We start from the raw sequence: 17086 nt of genomic DNA on the forward strand, positions 1-17086 counted from the left end.
AAACGATTTGCATTGTTCTCCAGCCTTTCCTCAGTGATGGTTTTCTTCTCGCCACATCTCCTCTTCTCCCTCTGTTCTGTTTACGCCAATCTGTCTTTCTGTCTGCCTCGATTCAAGCCCCTCGACTCTGAAAATGCACAGTTGTGAAAGTGAACAGCCCTACAGTCACTACAGTTAATTGTTTTGCTTCTTTTGGTGTTCTGATTTTATATGAAAAGGGGGAGAAACAGGCTTTTTTTTTTTTTTTTTAAGAGGGGGGTGCAATTTTCTTTTTTTGAACTGGAAGCAAACTAATAAAATGGTGTTTTTTGGGGGTGGGGGGGGGGGGGCGGGGAGGGGACAGTCCTGGCTACTAAGCCTCCTTTATTCTAAGGGGTGGGGGGGCTGTTATGTCTGATCCATGCATTGCTGGAGAAAGGCCTCTGCCTCTGAGGCCGGTGCACACACACGCACACCCATGGAGAGGACGAACCTCGCTGTAACGACAGCCCAGATTTTTGGTAATATTTATACATGACACAGTGATTATTAATTGATGTGAACTGCTATTCCAAGAGACTTCTTCATGCCTTACTCCTAAAAGATGTAGAAAGGAACAAAAAAAATGTATGTGGCAAAGGAGATGGGGAGGGTAATTATTATTATTTTTTTGTAATGTTAAATAAAATGCTGCTTTCAACCTCTGGCTGTAGTTCATATGTTTGTGCTTTCATGTGCCTTACAGGGGCAAAAGGGGGGTGACATGACGTCATTTTGCAGTGTGGACATGGGAGGTTTGTGTGGCAAAACTAATGATCCGAAAATAAATCTTAACAGAAAAAAAAAAACCTATGGGGCAGCTCGTGTGTTACTCATCTAACCATGATGCTACTGCTGGAGTTTATTTTTATTTGTTGGAGGGGGGGGATAAACGTGATGAGATGGATTGCTGTGTTGAGGTCTGAGTCACTCTCAATGTGCGTTCAACAGCAAAAAACAGCCAGAGCAGCAGTCTGGTACGGAGCTGGTGGGGGCCGGAGAGAGAGAGATGGAGAGGGAGAAGGACGCAGTGTGGGCGGGTTAAGAAACGCCGAGAGGGAGGGGACGTCAGCGTAATATTCCTACCGTCTTTTTTTTGGTCCCGTTCCTCCTCCGTAGAGCCGAAAAAAGAAAAAAAAAACAAGGGCATCCATCGGTGTCTTCATCCTCCTCGCATCTCATCACACAGCCTTGGAGATTAACCCTCCTGTCCGGGTCTTGGGTTGTTGAGAACATCCGCCTGTGTGCGTCTCCACCTGGAGGACTGGGTCGTTTGCAGCCTGCGGGGGGATTGCCGTGCTGTGCCGAGCGGCAGGGGCGTGAGAGGCGGATGCTGCGAGCGTAGAGGCAGGGTACCAACCAGGAGCATCACCGCACTCAGCACGGTAATGTCAGACCTGCAAGTTTCTGCTCAAGCAGACCCTCATTTCTGCGACATTCAGCCTGCTCGGGTTCCCGATGCGATGTCTGAACACGGCTATCGGCAGCCATGTACCCGGAGCTGTGTAGTAATGTGTGTCAGTGCAGGCAGGCTGTGATATAAATCGGCTGCAAATTGTCGCATAGTCGCATGTTTCTGCTCCTGAATGTGTGTGTTTGTGTGTCTAGCCTTGAACAACCTGTGACCAGATGGACTCTTCTGTGATATATTTCCGCCTCCTTCTTTTTTTTTTTTTTTTGGTTTAATCTGTGCTGTCCTGTAGCTTTTCGAGGACTGCAGCAGTGAAGGTGAAAACATAATAGAGGTTTCTTATATCAGGTTAGGTTAGGGGGGGGGAATGCAGCTGCAGCCACATCTGAAGAATGAGTCCTTGAGGGGTTTTCAGCTCCAACAATCCACAATGAAAACCTGGGAAAACACCCACACTGCCACACACACACATGCCACCTTTTCTCCTGACACACACTCCTGAGCAGGTATGCATGTGATCCACAGGCTATCCTGGGCTCTCGAGCTGAAACCACGCCACTCTCGTGATGGTGAACAGCTTCTCGATCGTTCATGTTCCTCCTTGTGTAGCCTCTTTTTTTTTTTTTTTTGCTGTGTAGGTCTTACATACGTGACTCTTGCACAGTGATGTTTTTGCACACACAGGCAGCACCAGTTGATAGGCCTGATCTGTCTCTGTCTTGTTACTGTTCCTGTCTCCTCTCACTGCTGATCAGTTGTTGATGCATGTACTGTATTCCTCCCCCTCTCTCCTCACCCCCACCCTGTTGCCCCTCTCCCCCCTCCTTTTTTTTCCTTTGCTCCCTCAGATGGACAGAATGAATTTTCTCTCCTTCCTCCTCCTTTGCTTGACTTCGGTTGCCATTGGCAACAAAGGTCAGTTCCTCATCCTTTTGACTGTTAATTGTGAAGTATTGAGATGATGGTTTTGAGGCAGGACCGTGGCTGTTTTGGCCCGAACTGTTCCTTTATTTACAGCTTCGACGCCTCGCTCGTTCAGCAGCACGTCTGAGCCCTCATACATGTTCATGACCCGGTGTGTCTGTGTCGCCTGTGGTGTGACTCTGAGAAAATTATAAATCTGTTCCCCCGCCTATAGCAGATTTATCATTCTGGAGAAGCATGACTCTGCTTCAGCATCATTGTTCCTGTGATTATCGTGTTGAAGGAAAGGCGGATGAAACGGGCGGAGGGAGAATGTCAGAGGAGAAGAAGGTAGAGGAGTGGAAACGCAGGGAAGATGAGGAGATTGAAGGAGATGGAGTGTCAGAGAGATGGGGAGGTGTGGTGGGAGGGGGGTGTTAGGAGAGAAAGAGGAGAAGGAGCTGTGACAGGAGAGGACGTGCCGAAAAGATCCATGCTGATAAGTGGGGGGTGGGGGGTATAGAGAGGTGGTACGTGAGATCAGGTGACACGAGGGAAAAGAGAAGAGGAAAAGTGTGAGAGACTGGGCTATTTCTGTGTGTGGGTGAGGAGGGGTGGGTAAATGTTGTGGAGCGATAGAGTGACAGAGAGGGGAGGAGTGCCAGGGGACACAGAGAAGGAAGAGAGATGGAGTGAGCTGCCTCTCAATCTGTAATCCGGGATGTAATCCACAGGCCTGATGCTCAGATTAATGCTATAGCAGGGCAGGGCAGGGCAGGGCAGGGGAGGAAGGGGGGATCAGCAGAGGGGACAGAGGGCAGGAGATAAATGACCAAAAAAGAGACACACCAGAGGACCATGGAAACAGAGGAGGAGGAGAGGATGAATGTCTTTGATTAGGGCTGGGTATTAAACCTCAGTATGTGTTTGGTGCCAGCTAAAATTGGTTTGAACCAGTTGGTGTTACAAACTGTCTGGCACGCTCACATTTGTGCTCCTTACTTCTTTTTTGCTCAGTAATTTTTCTTTTATGTCATATTAAATAATGAAAGGATGCATATATAATTTGGACATTTGTGAAAATGTAAAAATAAATAAATAAATAAAAACCTTCTATTAAAGTATATGTAGCTATCGCTGCAATTAATAATACTTTCATTGTCACATAATCTGCCTAATTTCTTGATTAATTTCTTGATATGTGGATTAATTATTAACCACTTAACTGCAAAAACACTCAAGACAAAGCAGCATAATGTCACACCCGAAGATGAAGGGGTTTGACAGAAACGGGCATATCTTTTTAAAAATAGTCTGTTTTTAGTCACGTCTTTGCATGCAGTTTCATTAAAGCACAACAAAACCTCATAAGCAAATTCAGTTTTAACAGAAAGCCCATTATAGCTGGTGAGTCCGAGCCCATTTTCAGATACAGCGACGGAGCGTGACAGGCTTAAATGAAAAATACATTACGGCGTGCTTTTTTAAAAAAGTGTAATAGCAAGTAAAATGGAAATACCTCCTCCAATGTTCTTAAGCTAGTTCGACAATAAAAAGCGTCTTGTGTTGTGAAGAATCAGAAAACTTTCACACGACACCCCGGCGCCGTCTCTGAAGGGAGAGCGGTGCGATCAGATTCAGAACCAGGAGCATTTTTCCTCTGTTCCCTCTCCTCTCTCAGACGAGACAGCAAAATTAGTTCTAGTCAGACTTTATGGAGAAAACTCACTGTGAAGACAACAAAGTGATTGCCAACAAAAGTCTGCCTGTGTCTGATTTCAGACTCTGTGTTAAGAGATTGAGGACAACAGAGGGAGGGCACTCCGGCTTTTGTTTTTGCTCTTTGCTGGAGTGTAAAATCATCATCCTTCTGGCTCATTAACTCGCCCTTTGATCACTCAGCACAGAACATTCAGCACCAGGATGAATAATTAATTTGCAATTAAAGGTTAAATTCAGAGTAAACCTGAGGCATTTGATTCTGACTCTGTTTTTTTTTTGTGAGGCGCCTGTGGCAGGTCAGTTTAGGTGATTGATATGAGAAGTATATTTCTGTGTGTGTGTGATAGGGAGAAATCTGACTGGCTTTAATTACACTGTCAGACAGGAAGGTGTGCAGAGTGGTGCTTGACATGAACAAGGGCAGGTGGTCCATGATGGAGAAGAAAAAAGGGGGTTGGGGGGCGAACTGTGAGATTGTGAACGTGCTCAGACTGTCTCACATCCATCGTGTATTTTTCCCACTCGTGCACACTCTCACCATGTCCTCACCCATAATGAAGAGTTAAAAATAGATGCATTGGTTCCTTCTAATTGCTCCATTTAACCCAAAGCCTCCTCTCTGTGCCGTTTAGCCAATAAGCACAAGCCATGGATCGAGACAGAGTACCAGGGGATTGTCATGGAGAACGACAACACCGTGCTGCTCAATCCCCCTCTCTTTGCCCTCGACAAAGATGCTCCACTTCACTACGCTGGTAACACCAACTGCAATAAGAAGCATGGAAGAGCATTAAGTTGATGCGAACATTTTTGATGTGAAGCCTGCGGTAAAATAGGTCAAATCATCTGCTCGAGTAGCCGGACCGAAATCATCTCACTGGGTCAAATTGGAAATGATGTGACTTTAATTTTATGAACAGATTGATGCTGCAGCTCTGAGGCCAGTTTGAGGTTTATTTATGTCAGTTTACGTACTTGAACTTTTACTAGTAAACATGAGTGCTCATTTTTCACTTCGAGATGTCAGACTGCTGCCATTTCCAGCCATATTTCCCAACAGACGGTCCCTATATTAAAAGCAATGCATTCAGTCACAGAGTCCACTATTTTTAGACCATCATAGTGTAATTCAACCCTTCGTTGCAGGAGCAGTCAGCGGCGCTCTGCAGCCTGATGAAATGAGGTTATCGTGTTTGCACTTGCAGACCTGGAAATAACTATGTTCAGTCAAATTATAAAAGATCAACTTAAATTACTCAGGGGCTCCCTGAAATTTATTGGACCCGTGTCAAGAATGAAGAGGAAATTAGCTGTTTGCGCATGAACCTTCGACTTATGTCAGCCAGGGAAGATCCGCTTCATTTTGAGTCGCAGCTGCAATCTGTTTCATTCTATTCTGATCATGACTCCCAGCGTGAGATAAAGTGCCACTTAAAGCAATATCTAGATAGTTATCGGCACATTTCTGGTGTAAGGATGGATGATGTGACCTACAATCTGCTGAATATTACAATAAATTGTCACAGTTGGTTCAATAATGTAGCACTGTGGGACATTTCCCTTCCCACTGTGGATCACGTGTGATCTGTTTGTCCTAATTTATGCAGTATAACTTATTTAAACTTGACAGTGGGTTGATTAAATTGAATTTTTGCTGCTGAAAACATTAAAATAACTGTTTGATTGAAGGAGATGTGCACAGTTTTTAGCAGAGATTCAAAGCTGGGAAGATACATTTGAACGGTGAAGCTTTTTTTCAGAGAACAGAGACGCCACGATCGCCTTCATTTTTAGTCTAGACTGGACCAGGGGATTTGCAGCAGAGCTGTGCTGCAGGATCTCAGGTGTACTGTGGAGGAATATAGTTCACAAACACTTAGAAACGTATGATGGAGTCACAGCGTGGAGTGCTTTAAAGATAACGAGTAAAGCTTAACCAATCAATGCTCATCAATCAAAGCTAAGCCAATGCAAAGCCGCTCTGTTTAGTTATGTAACCTCGCATTAGTGTAGAGTTCCCAATTCAGACAATGCTTTTTTCTTTTTAATAAAGAATTTAATAAATAAATCATTGATTCTACTATCTGTCGCCGCCCCCCTTTCCCTCACCCAGGTGAAATTTGTGGCTTCCGGGTCCATAATGGCCCCTCGGGATCCGGTTCGGTCCAGTTTGAAGCTGTGGTCCTAGACCGCTCCACCGGTGAGGGTCTGGTTCGGTCCAAGGAGCCGCTGGACTGTGAGAGCCAGCGGGAGCACAGCTTCACCATCCAGGCCTACGACTGCGGAGAGGGACCTGATGGAGTCAACAGCAAGAAATCCCACAAGTTAGACCCCCACCCCCCCTAATTTAGACAGATTTTTAATCCTTTCAGCAATAATCAAAGTCAGTGTTTGAGGCTCTTCTAGCTATGCATTGTAAAAACTGTGCATCCAGTACTGCTTTCTGTTGTTCCAGTAATCTCCCTACTTGTTTGTCTTCCCGCTCCTGCTTTCCTCAGGGCCACCGTGCACGTTCGCGTGAACGACGTCAACGAGTTCTCCCCCGTGTTTGTTGAGCGTCGCTACGAGGCCTCTGTCCCAGAAGGGCGTCTGTTTGACCGAATCGTACGCGTGGAGGCTCTGGATGCCGACTGCTCCCCGCAGTACAGCCAGATTTGCTTCTATGACATCATCACTCCCAATGTGCCCTTTGCTATTGACAACGATGGTGAGATGAATCTCATTTTGCAAATTAGAGCCTCATAGACTAATCCATATTTCCCCTTTGATTCCAAGAAAAATACAATATGCCTGCCAGTCACCATATTATTTCCTTATTTTCTCTCTTTCTTGGGTGGCCGTGGTTTCAAATAGAATAACAAAATTCAATATTCGGATCAGTATTCAACTGCTAAACTCCGGATGTCCTCAATACATGAAGAACATACACACCAGACGCTGCTGCATAGCGACAGAGTGAAAAGATTTGCAGGCACTTATGATTCTTCTCCTCTCAGGTAGAAACCGAAAGATGTTAAAATAGACTTTGTGTGGGCGGACGATTGTTCTGTCTCTGCATCAACATCGCAACAGCTGTTCGGCTTAAAGGGGGCTTATTGTGCAAAATCCACCTATTTATTTAATTGTATTTTTGAGTATATTTGGGTTTGTATAACCCCAAAACTGTGAAGAAAGACCGCTTGCTTGCTTCTTTTCTTTCTGCAGAGATCAGGAACTGAGCCTCAAAATTTACTGCCCTGTTTGATGTCAAAAAGAGATAAGCACAGTGCTCAGCAGTCAAAAGACCTTTCCCCTTAAATTATGAATAAGCGCAACTATTATTCCCTCGCTCAAGCAACTTTTCCTAACCAACGTGTAATGTACTCCAGACACCTGAGGACTCAGTGTCCCAGTGGATTACATATGTTTTGATGACAAAATCCTCAGAGGTGATCCCATACAAGAGCGATTCAGTAATCACAGGTACTCTTTATATCAACTTTTTTTGCCTAATTATCGAGTTGTTTCCACAACATCCATTCATTAGCTTAAGTGCTAATGATTTGGGAAATATTTAAATGGAAATAAACATTGAGATCATTATTTTATGCGATAGATTTAAAAAACAACTGAGTTTGAATGTTCTCAAATCTGTCACCTGGGAGTTTGGAGGTTTTCTGTTAAACTGATTTGAAAATGTGAAGTTTGAGTTTTATAGTGGATTTCCTGTGCATGATACCATCAGGGATACATATGTTTTCAACATAAATCCACATTACACTGAATTTACAGCTATTCAACAGATGTAAGATTGTAAGATTTTCCTCCCTAGAAATGTACCCCAACATTTTTATTGTCGTTCAGCCAGCATTTAAAAGATTTATGACACAAAAAGCACACATTACACAGCTGACAAAGTAACACATTTAACAGGACGCATTAGGAGAAAGAGAGAAACCCTTATTTCAGATAGAAGACATTTTATTTTCCTTTCTGTGTTTCTATAAATATGAAGCCCTTATCTAATGCTGCTTCTCAGCAGAACATAACTTCATCTCCCTGAAACATAAAACACTTTGTTTAATAGTTTATGCAACACTGCAGTGTGATCACAATGATTTAAAGGAGCAGTTTGCAGTTTTCCAACCTTACTGAACCTTTCAAACCACTGAATTATATCAAGTATCATGAAATCATTGCTTTGTTGATCTGAGTATTGCTGAAAATGATACTGAGTCCAGTTTATTTACTCGGTGTACCATATCCTGTACTCAGACAATAACAGTGTTCAGATCAGTTATATTAATCTGTTCTAAAAGTAATGTTTACTATATAATTGCACTTTTTTTATATTTCACATGTAATTTCTGTATAATTGCATCACTAATAAAAAGAACTCATATTTAATGATTTTATAAAAATCAGAAACACTCAGTAAAAGCATAAGCTATGATGGTGGGCCCAAATCCTGATACGATCTCAAATGGAAAACGTTAGCCATTTCTTTCATTTTAGGCCCCTGTGCTAAGTGCTAAGTGCTAACATGTCATCTCAGGAGCTGTTTAAATAAACTTTCTCTGCATTTTTGTTAAAATAACATCTTAAGCAAATATACAATACAAGCAATTAACCGTCTCTATACAGATGACAATACTGTAGAGGAGAAGAAGCATTTAAATTCCCTCCGCCATCATTTGTTTGGCTGTTGTGCCACTTTGGGGCAAACTGCTGCTGTATAATGAGGGTTTGTCAGTGAGTTTTAAAATACCTTTCTCACGTTTTAATTATTGTCTTAAAAATATGATGAAACTAATAAACAGACGTGTATCCTAATGTTAATTTGAATAGTAAAACTTGATAGTTAGTAAACCAGACAGCACCAAAAACAAGCAAATTGTGGCACAGCGGGCACATGTTCTGTAAAATAAATAATAAAACCCATGGACCTTTTGGATTAATTAAAAAGAAATTTGCTGCCGTACAAAACTGATCATCGCTTAAACTGAATATTTAATAATTTGATAAATTCGACCTGTGGATATTTGATGTTGCGCTAATTATCCATAAACTCAAATAAATCACTGCTAGAACGTGAGGCTGTTTTCAAACTGCAGATTAAAAGGAGTCCTGGTTTTGACCAGAATTCACTTCAAAAACATGGAGGGTACCAGTGCTTATTGGTCTCTGTCATAGACATTAAATTGGTGTTAAATTGGAGTTTTGCTTTTCGAACTATGACATGAAACTGATGCCTAAATATGGCTGAACAAAAACAAGTTTTTGTCTTCTTGAACTGGGTGTAAAACTGATTTGGTTTAGTGAAGCTTAAAGGCTCCAAGGATGTCATGTGACCACCTCCTGCACGTTTTTAAGTAAATAAAGCTGGAAACAATAACAATTTCAACCCTGTCATATGTGCTCTGAGAGCCTGAAAGTTAAAAAGTAATCAGAATATAACGGTCAAATTTCAGGTGATGTTATTAAATAAACTAAAACTCTTATACAAAAAAGAAAAGCTGATTTTTAGGGAGTTGGGTTGGAGGCACTGATTTGTTTTCCTTGGTAGGCGGAGCAGTAAATATGGCTGATGTTACCTTTAGCTTTGATTCATAAGAACGCAGAGCACAAACCATACTCACTAACTGGAGGTTTGAATCCTGACAAAGTGCCTTTCTGTAGCTGGAAATTATAGTTATATTAGGATTATTTGACTACCCTGTGAAGGTTATTTATATGTTAACAAGCTGCTGTGTTGTTGCTGGTGTAGGCATTTTGAGTAACAGAGTCCCAAAGCTTTCTCATTCTTGGTGTTGATGCCCCATGTATTATTGCCAGCGTTATGAACTTTGGTCTCCACAGAGCAAGGCTCGTGTTTTTGGTTTGACAGCTTATTAAAAATATATTTTTTATCTTGTTGGTAGACCGTCCCGCTGCACAGAAGCATTTACACATTTATCAGTTTTTGCCAGCAGACAGAATCGACGAGGAGGCACCTTCACGCAAAACAAACCTAAGAGAGCCATTAGATGTTTTTCCTCCTCAGGCGTGGGACCTAATTATGCTCCATCACTATGTCCAAGCTGTAATGCGGAGGGATGACGTGAGAAGGCGTGCAAACTTTAGCACAGATTTGGCCAAAAAGCGAGAGCTGGGTTTGGGTTGTTGTGCTTCATTGCCATCGGTCACATCTGTTTGTTTCTTCTGTGCTCACATATAGTGTGTTTTAATACAGATTAATTCACATTAAGCTGATCTCATCCACATACTTTTCCTGTTTCTGCTGTTAGTTTGTGAAAAGACTGTGAAAAGTGACACAAATGTGGCCTATTAAGACTACATTGTTAACAAGCCATATGTTGCCACTCTGCACTGCTAAAATCTTGATTTTATAACCATGAGGTCCTCCGATAAAATCACTATACACATAAATTTAAAAAAATAAGATGAAAACAACAGCTGTCTTGTGATTTTGGTCACATTTACATGTAAAATGATCCCACAAAGAGCACGTTCTCCTTCACATCTATATCTTCTGCCCTGCGGTTGAATGCGTGTTGTGTGCTGTCTCTCGTCTCTGTTTGATTTAAAGCTCCAAACAATCTGTTTAGAACAACAATGAAAACCTTGAAAATGAATGAATATTGGAGCTTTAGGCTGAATCCTTTGACTGGTTGGTTTGGGATCAAGTGCAGCTGTTTAACAGAGTGTCACAGCAACTGAGAAGGACCCTGTTTTGGTATGACTGTGCAGAAATGTCCCAGACTTGGAGGGCTTTGCCGAGGATGAGCGGTTCCTTTCTTTAGGGGTCAGACTGATACAACAGCACAGCAACCTTTTGTTCCAGATTTGCTCAAACGCTGTGGGCTGTTTATTGTCTATTTTCTGTTTCAATTTGTCTATTCTGCTCCTGTTTCTACCTCTGTCTCTTTCATCCCTCTGTTTTTCCCTCTCACCATGTCACACCATCTTCTTTCCTTAGCATTGTTTGTCAGCTGGCATGCTGAGTGCTGTCAGCCTATCACGGATACTCGCTGTTTATTCATCTTTATCTCTAAAAACAGGAAAACCCTTCAGTTTTTTATCCTGTTGTGTGCAATCTGTCCTCGCTTTCATATCACCGAGCATGACGCGTTTAACAGGGCAGTGGCTCTGCTGTTGGGAATGTGCCGGTTTTATCAATGGGTCTTTATTTGACCCGAGCTTCAGTTATGCAACAACCTTGTGGTTGGGTGACTAATGTTCTATTTTTTTCCCCGGTTTATTTTTTGTTTCATTATTTTTCTGTGTCTCCTAGGAAACATTAAGAACACAGAGCCGTTGGATTCAAAGCGGCAGCGCGTTCACACCTTCTGGGTGACAGCCTTCGACTGTGGAAAGAACCGCGCTCAGGCTGACGCTCAGGTTGTTGTCACGGTCAAGCCGTCCTGCAAACCCGGCTGGATCGGTAATTTTTCACACGCACTTCTCTTTTTCTGATCCCAGAACAAGGCCGATGAGACTTTACACATACGTGCGCTTTAGTTGTTTAATATTTTCCTTTTTTTGTGGTGATGGGGGAGATGAAACTTTCACTTTGATTTAGAAAGTGTGTGGGCTGCCACTTGGATGAATCACCTTTGCATGTTTAGATCAAAAGAACTGTGTTTTAAAGAGGCGGTGTTGAATCTTAGTAATATCAAGGGAAGGTAACTGCATAGTTAAACTGTGACAGTATATTTTTAGATCACACATACGACTACAGCAATGTTACGTGCTTTTTCAGACAGTAGATTTCCTGTTTAAAAGGGGAAGTCCACAGAGGAGGTTCATGGATGTAGTGAAGGAGGACGTTAGGGATAGATGGGCTGTATAAATTTAACACACTTTCCCCTTTTTAGCATGCTGGAGTCAGTCGGCTTTGACATTTTTTAAAGATAAGGGTAGTTAACTCCAAAGCAGTTTTCAGACATGAACTCTGGGAAAAACTGGAGAATCAAGTTGGGATATTGTCTGAGGTTGCCTTCTCTCACATGTATCACACAGCAGGGGAATGTTTGCGTCATATTTATTCTCACTATCGTGGTTTAGCCGAGACATGACGCCCACTCCCTCGCTGGGAAATCACTCCACAAATTACCCGTGGTAATTCTCACATGGCCGCAATCAGACACCAGGCATACCTTGTGCTAGGGGAAGTCGATGGTTCGAGACATTTAATGTCTGAGTCGTCTGCGTTTGATGCTAAAGGAGTGTAGAAAAGGTCAGAAGGGCTCAGATGTTAAAGGTGAAGCGGGTATTGATACTTTTTTTTCAGGATGGACCAAGCGTGTAGAGTACACCCCTGGGTCAGGCAGCATCCCTCTGTTCCCCAGCCTGCATTTGGAGACCTGTGAAGAGACCGTGTGGAACATCCAGGCCACCGTAGAGCTCCAGACCGGCCACATCGGGAAAGGCTGTGACAGAGACAGCTACTCCGACAGATCTGTGCGACGTCTGTGTGGTGGGTTCAGGCTTATGACTGAAAACATGTTAACCTTTTGACATCAGATCCGTTATTTCTATCACCTCTCTTTTTTGTATCAGGTGCTGTCAGGGGCGAAGTCGACCTGCTCCCACCTCCATCTCCTGCCGCTAACTGGACTTCAGCGCTGCCCACTCTCCCGTCTTCCGACTCATCTCTGATCTTCTCCTTCAACGGCTCCAACCACGTTGCTGTCGTGCCCGATTCGGTTGTGTCCGCACTATCCGGCGACCACTTCACCCTCCAGCTGTGGATGCGCAGAGGTGGTGCCAACATCCAGCCTGCGACCACGCAAACCAGAGGAAATCGCAAGGAGGAGGAGACTATTGTCTGCAGCACCGTCAGGAATGGTAAGCGCTGTCCCTTGCACATTAATTTAGCCTTTGGGACTGCGAGTGATGTTGTGGTTAGAAATGGTTTTGCTTCTTCACTTTTATATCCACTCCTCAGTCATCTAAACCCTTAGAGGGCACCATTTTACCACGTGAGCTTCGGGGAAAATCATGCCCTGAAAAAAAACTGTTTAAAGCTACTATCAAGGTGCTCTTGAGAGAGACACTTAACCTCCAGCTGCTCTGCTTGTGAAGCCAAGTGGAAAACAGAAGAAGAGTAAAATACTGTAATTGTGCCAGGAACAATATTATGGGTAATGTGAATATTTTCAGCTGTGTGACTTTGTATGGGTGCAGTTTTCAGCAAGCTTTCCTTTTTGATAAAATTCACAGGTGAGAAAAACATGGTGGAGTTTCAGATTGAATGTAAACTCACGTCGTGCGTCTGCACCAGCAGCAGAAGCTGGCTGGTCCTTTTTCTTTTCACCTCGTCCGCCTGTCCGTGTGTCCCATTCTCGTGAGCGTGATGTCTTAGCAGTGTTTGAGGGAATTTGGCACAAAGATTCACTTTGACTCAAAGATGAAATTATACATTTTTTTGTCTGTTCTTAAACAAGTTCAATAAATGTGTTTGTGTTTTACTCAAGAATTAATATGCTAATTATTCCATACACTTAGAGCCATAATAGATTGGACAAAGACTCTATGTACATATATGACAAATAAAGTGAAGACTTTCAGCTTAAATTCAAGGGGTTTAACAAAAGTATTACATTAACTCTTTACAGCCATGTTTACACACAGTGCCCTGTTTTCAGAGGCTCTAAAATCATTGGATAATTGACCGATGAGCTTTTTCACGGCTAGGTGAGGCCTGTTCACCTGTTATTTCATAATAAATGAAGCAGACATAATATCTGAAGTTGATTCAAAGCATTTACCTTGTATTTTATGGCTTTTTACTGTATTTTTAAAAAAATATGAGACCCAAAGACATATCAGTACGAGGGAGGGAGGCCATCACTGGGCTGAAAAGCCAAAATAAATCAGAGAGATTAAATAAGCCGTAGGAGTGTTTAAATCGACAATTTGACACGTTATGAAACACCACAGAAGCCAATGAAAGTGGATGATGACAGTATTTTTTTTTTCATGGTTAAGGAGAACAACCAAGCCATGAAAACTCTCAAAGGTCCACAACCAAGAGAAACCTTCATTAATGTAAATACAAGCTGCAAACCACTGGTAAAAGAACGCGAAGGCCAGGTGAGACTTTCCCAGAAAACATGTAAAAGAGCCTGAAAAGAAAATTTGGCCAGATTACACCAAGATGAACTTGTAGTAGAATGACGGTAAAACAGAAGCATCATCTGTTAAACATGGTGGAGGCGATGTTACGGCCTGGGCATCCATGGCAGCTAGTGTTTATTGATGATGTGGTCACAGATAGAAGTAGCAGGATGAATTATCAAGTGTACACGTTTAGATTCAGACTGCAAAACTAATCAGACAGCACTTCACAGTGCAAATGGATAATGAGTCAAAGCAAATAAAGAGTTTCTCAAAGCAAAGAAATGTTATGTTCATCAATGACCAATTCATTGAAGAATATCAATGAGTTGATATTTGTCATCAGAGTATGTTTTTGATTTGCTGATGTCACCTAATACTGTGCAGGAGGCAGGTTTTGGACCCAGTATGAAGGACTCGAGAGGCAAACGTGAACTCTAAATGCTTTTCAGAATCACAAAATGGGATATCACAAAAGGATGTGACAAAGGACCAGGAGGAAGACACGGACAATTTAAACACAAGGCATTTAGGTGAGGGGTAAACAGGTGGGAGACACAACAGGAACAAATCATGGATAACGAGACACGGGAAGTAAAGCTAGACACAGGGCACAGGAGACCAAGGACTAACAAAATAAAACGGGAAAATACTACACACTGAATCGCAGAGGAAAACTCGACAAAGCACAGGGAACACAGACGAGGCCGATAAAACATGACAGGACAGAAAACAACAAACTTTAAATCAGAACAGAAACCAAGAACAAAGGGATAAACACTGAGGAATTATAACTAACTCGACACAAAGGGATACAAGACAAAACACAGAGGCTGGATTAGACCAGACACAGAAACATAAGGGAGGCAAGAAAACAAACTGAAACCAAGAACAGAATTAAATGCGAAACCTAAACCTGGGAACATAAATACGGAGAAACAAATCAGGAAATGATCTAAAAAAAAGACACAAAACTCAAAAGTTTGATTCTTAGACCCAGAGACTGTAACAACTGAAGGCAAAAGGCAGAAAGACCCACAAACAGCAACAACCAAATCTGGCCGAACATCTCAAGGGAGGAAATGCAGCATTTGGTGATGTCCATGGGTTCTAGACTGCAAAGGATTTTCATCCAACAACACTTAATGCAAATTCTTGCAAAATCCCTTTAATTAAAGCTGGAAGTTTGCACTTTAATCACATCTTGATTGATTTATAATCCACTGTGCAGAGGGAAAACTACAGAAACTGGGTATTTGACCAACAAATGATTGCCCCAACTGTAAATCTTCTGTGCTACCATGTTGAGGATGTGCATACAGATTCCATGTATTAGAATACAGCTTATTTGCCACCACATCCATATTATGAAGCACCGTCTACTGTCAGAATCACTGGCCGCTCCACTGGCTGGTGAATCCACACCACAGCAAACCAGTAATTCTTCCCATTTCTTCTTTATTCTCCCAAAGAAACGCTGGATGATTTTAAGAAGTTCTGACAGGCCTGCGCCAATTATCTTCTGTTTTTCTGCTCTCCTGCTCCACAGATGACTCCTTCTCCCATTACTCCCTCTCCGTCCACGGCTGCCGCCTCTCCCTCTTCTACTGGCCCGACGTCTCAGCCGCTCGCCCCGTCAAGTTCTTGTGGAAACTGGAGCAGGTAACTGAAGGGAAGTGCAATGCTCAGCTTCGATGCTGTCGGTTGCACAGTTTCTTCTGTTTCTCAAGCTCGAAATTAAGCTGAAATAGAAGAAAATTCAGTCGTTACTTTTTATGTCTGTGCCATGTCAAACATCAGAACCGTCCCTCGTTGGAAATTTAGCTATTTTACAGATGAGGATATATGCAGAGTGAGTGAAATGACAACCCTATTGTTTATTTAGATAAAAGGCTTTTTCTTTCATCTCCCGGGCTTTCTCTAACGAGATCATTTAAATGTTTCATGCATGAAGAGGATCTGTGCGTCATCCGTATTTACAAAATCAATTTCTGTTCGGACTATTTTGTGCAGTCCGTTCCCAGTAAAAAGGAAATGGAACAAAATGGAACTCATTTTCTGTTCTGATCACATCGCATCTTCAGCACCGTGGTGAAACGCGCAGTCTCAGCCGAGTACATGAAGATGTTTGTGTCGCTGCACGAACCTTTTATGTATCACAACATACTTCTCGACTCTAAATCTATATCTTTCATCATAAAGCTACCTGTGAGGTTAAAAGTCCAGCATGCATCAGAATACATGAATACAAGTAGCGAGGTCTTTCGGCACACCTGTATACCTGGATGCATGCGAGGCTGTGGTTTGGTGTACGTGGTGGAGGGTGATCGGGGTTTGTTTTGACGGAAGCCACCAGTCTCAGACAGATTGAAGTCACATGGATTAAAGGATGCTGAGCTGATACAGAGAAGATTTGTTAAATCCCCCTGTCTGGACCTCAATATCTTATTACCCTGTCTTTCTTTCCTACTCCCTCTGCCTTTGTAATTCCCCTGTCATTTGTGTGCTGTATTCCTTCAGGTTTCACATCACTGATAAAGAAAGTTTATCACAGCAAATGTCTGCAGGAATTCACCTGTGGTGGAAAGTACATTTATAAATATATATAAATACTCAAGTAGTAGAATCATTTGGATTATAATTTTGACTTGCAGCTTACAAAAGGAAATGTCTTGTCAGGGGAACTTGTCACTTGATTGGATTTCAGAAGTTCCAAAAGCAAATTTCACCTCAAAACTTTGACTTGAATTTTAACAAGTATTCAATAAGTGGCAAAAACAGCCACAAAGGCAAAGAAAATTTGCATAGTCGGATTTCATTTATCTCATTTCCTACCAACGTGGCAACCTTCAAGGCTTAAAAATATAGGAAAACCAACCCAAACCCCCCCAGAAGAAACTGCACGAAACACGAGTCACACCACACACACAT

General features: G+C 42.4%; 1 protein-coding gene across 3 annotated transcripts in view; it reads left to right on the forward strand.

Moving 5' to 3' along the window:
* The first annotated feature begins 1061 nt into the window (after nucleotides 1-1061).
* clstn3 (calsyntenin 3) overlaps nucleotides 1062-17086 on the forward strand; it is a 30740-nt gene continuing 14715 nt past the window's right edge. For 2 of the 3 annotated variants that reach the window (XM_026184357.2, XM_026184358.2), the window contains exons 1-9: nucleotides 1062-1403; nucleotides 2278-2344; nucleotides 4687-4809; nucleotides 6168-6378; nucleotides 6553-6761; nucleotides 11328-11477; nucleotides 12327-12512; nucleotides 12596-12883; nucleotides 15705-15817. In XM_026184357.2, coding sequence (XP_026040142.2) covers nucleotides 2278-2344; nucleotides 4687-4809; nucleotides 6168-6378; nucleotides 6553-6761; nucleotides 11328-11477; nucleotides 12327-12512; nucleotides 12596-12883; nucleotides 15705-15817 — 1347 coding nt within the window. In that variant the 5' untranslated portion in view covers nucleotides 1062-1403. The remainder of the gene's footprint in view (nucleotides 1404-2277; nucleotides 2345-4686; nucleotides 4810-6167; nucleotides 6379-6552; nucleotides 6762-11327; nucleotides 11478-12326; nucleotides 12513-12595; nucleotides 12884-15704; nucleotides 15818-17086) is intronic. The other variant, XM_026184359.2, reaches the window with a different exon arrangement.

This window comes from Astatotilapia calliptera, chromosome 11 (assembly GCF_964374335.1).
Source record: "Astatotilapia calliptera chromosome 11, fAstCal68.1, whole genome shotgun sequence".
Taxonomy (NCBI): Eukaryota; Metazoa; Chordata; class Actinopteri; order Cichliformes; family Cichlidae; genus Astatotilapia; species Astatotilapia calliptera.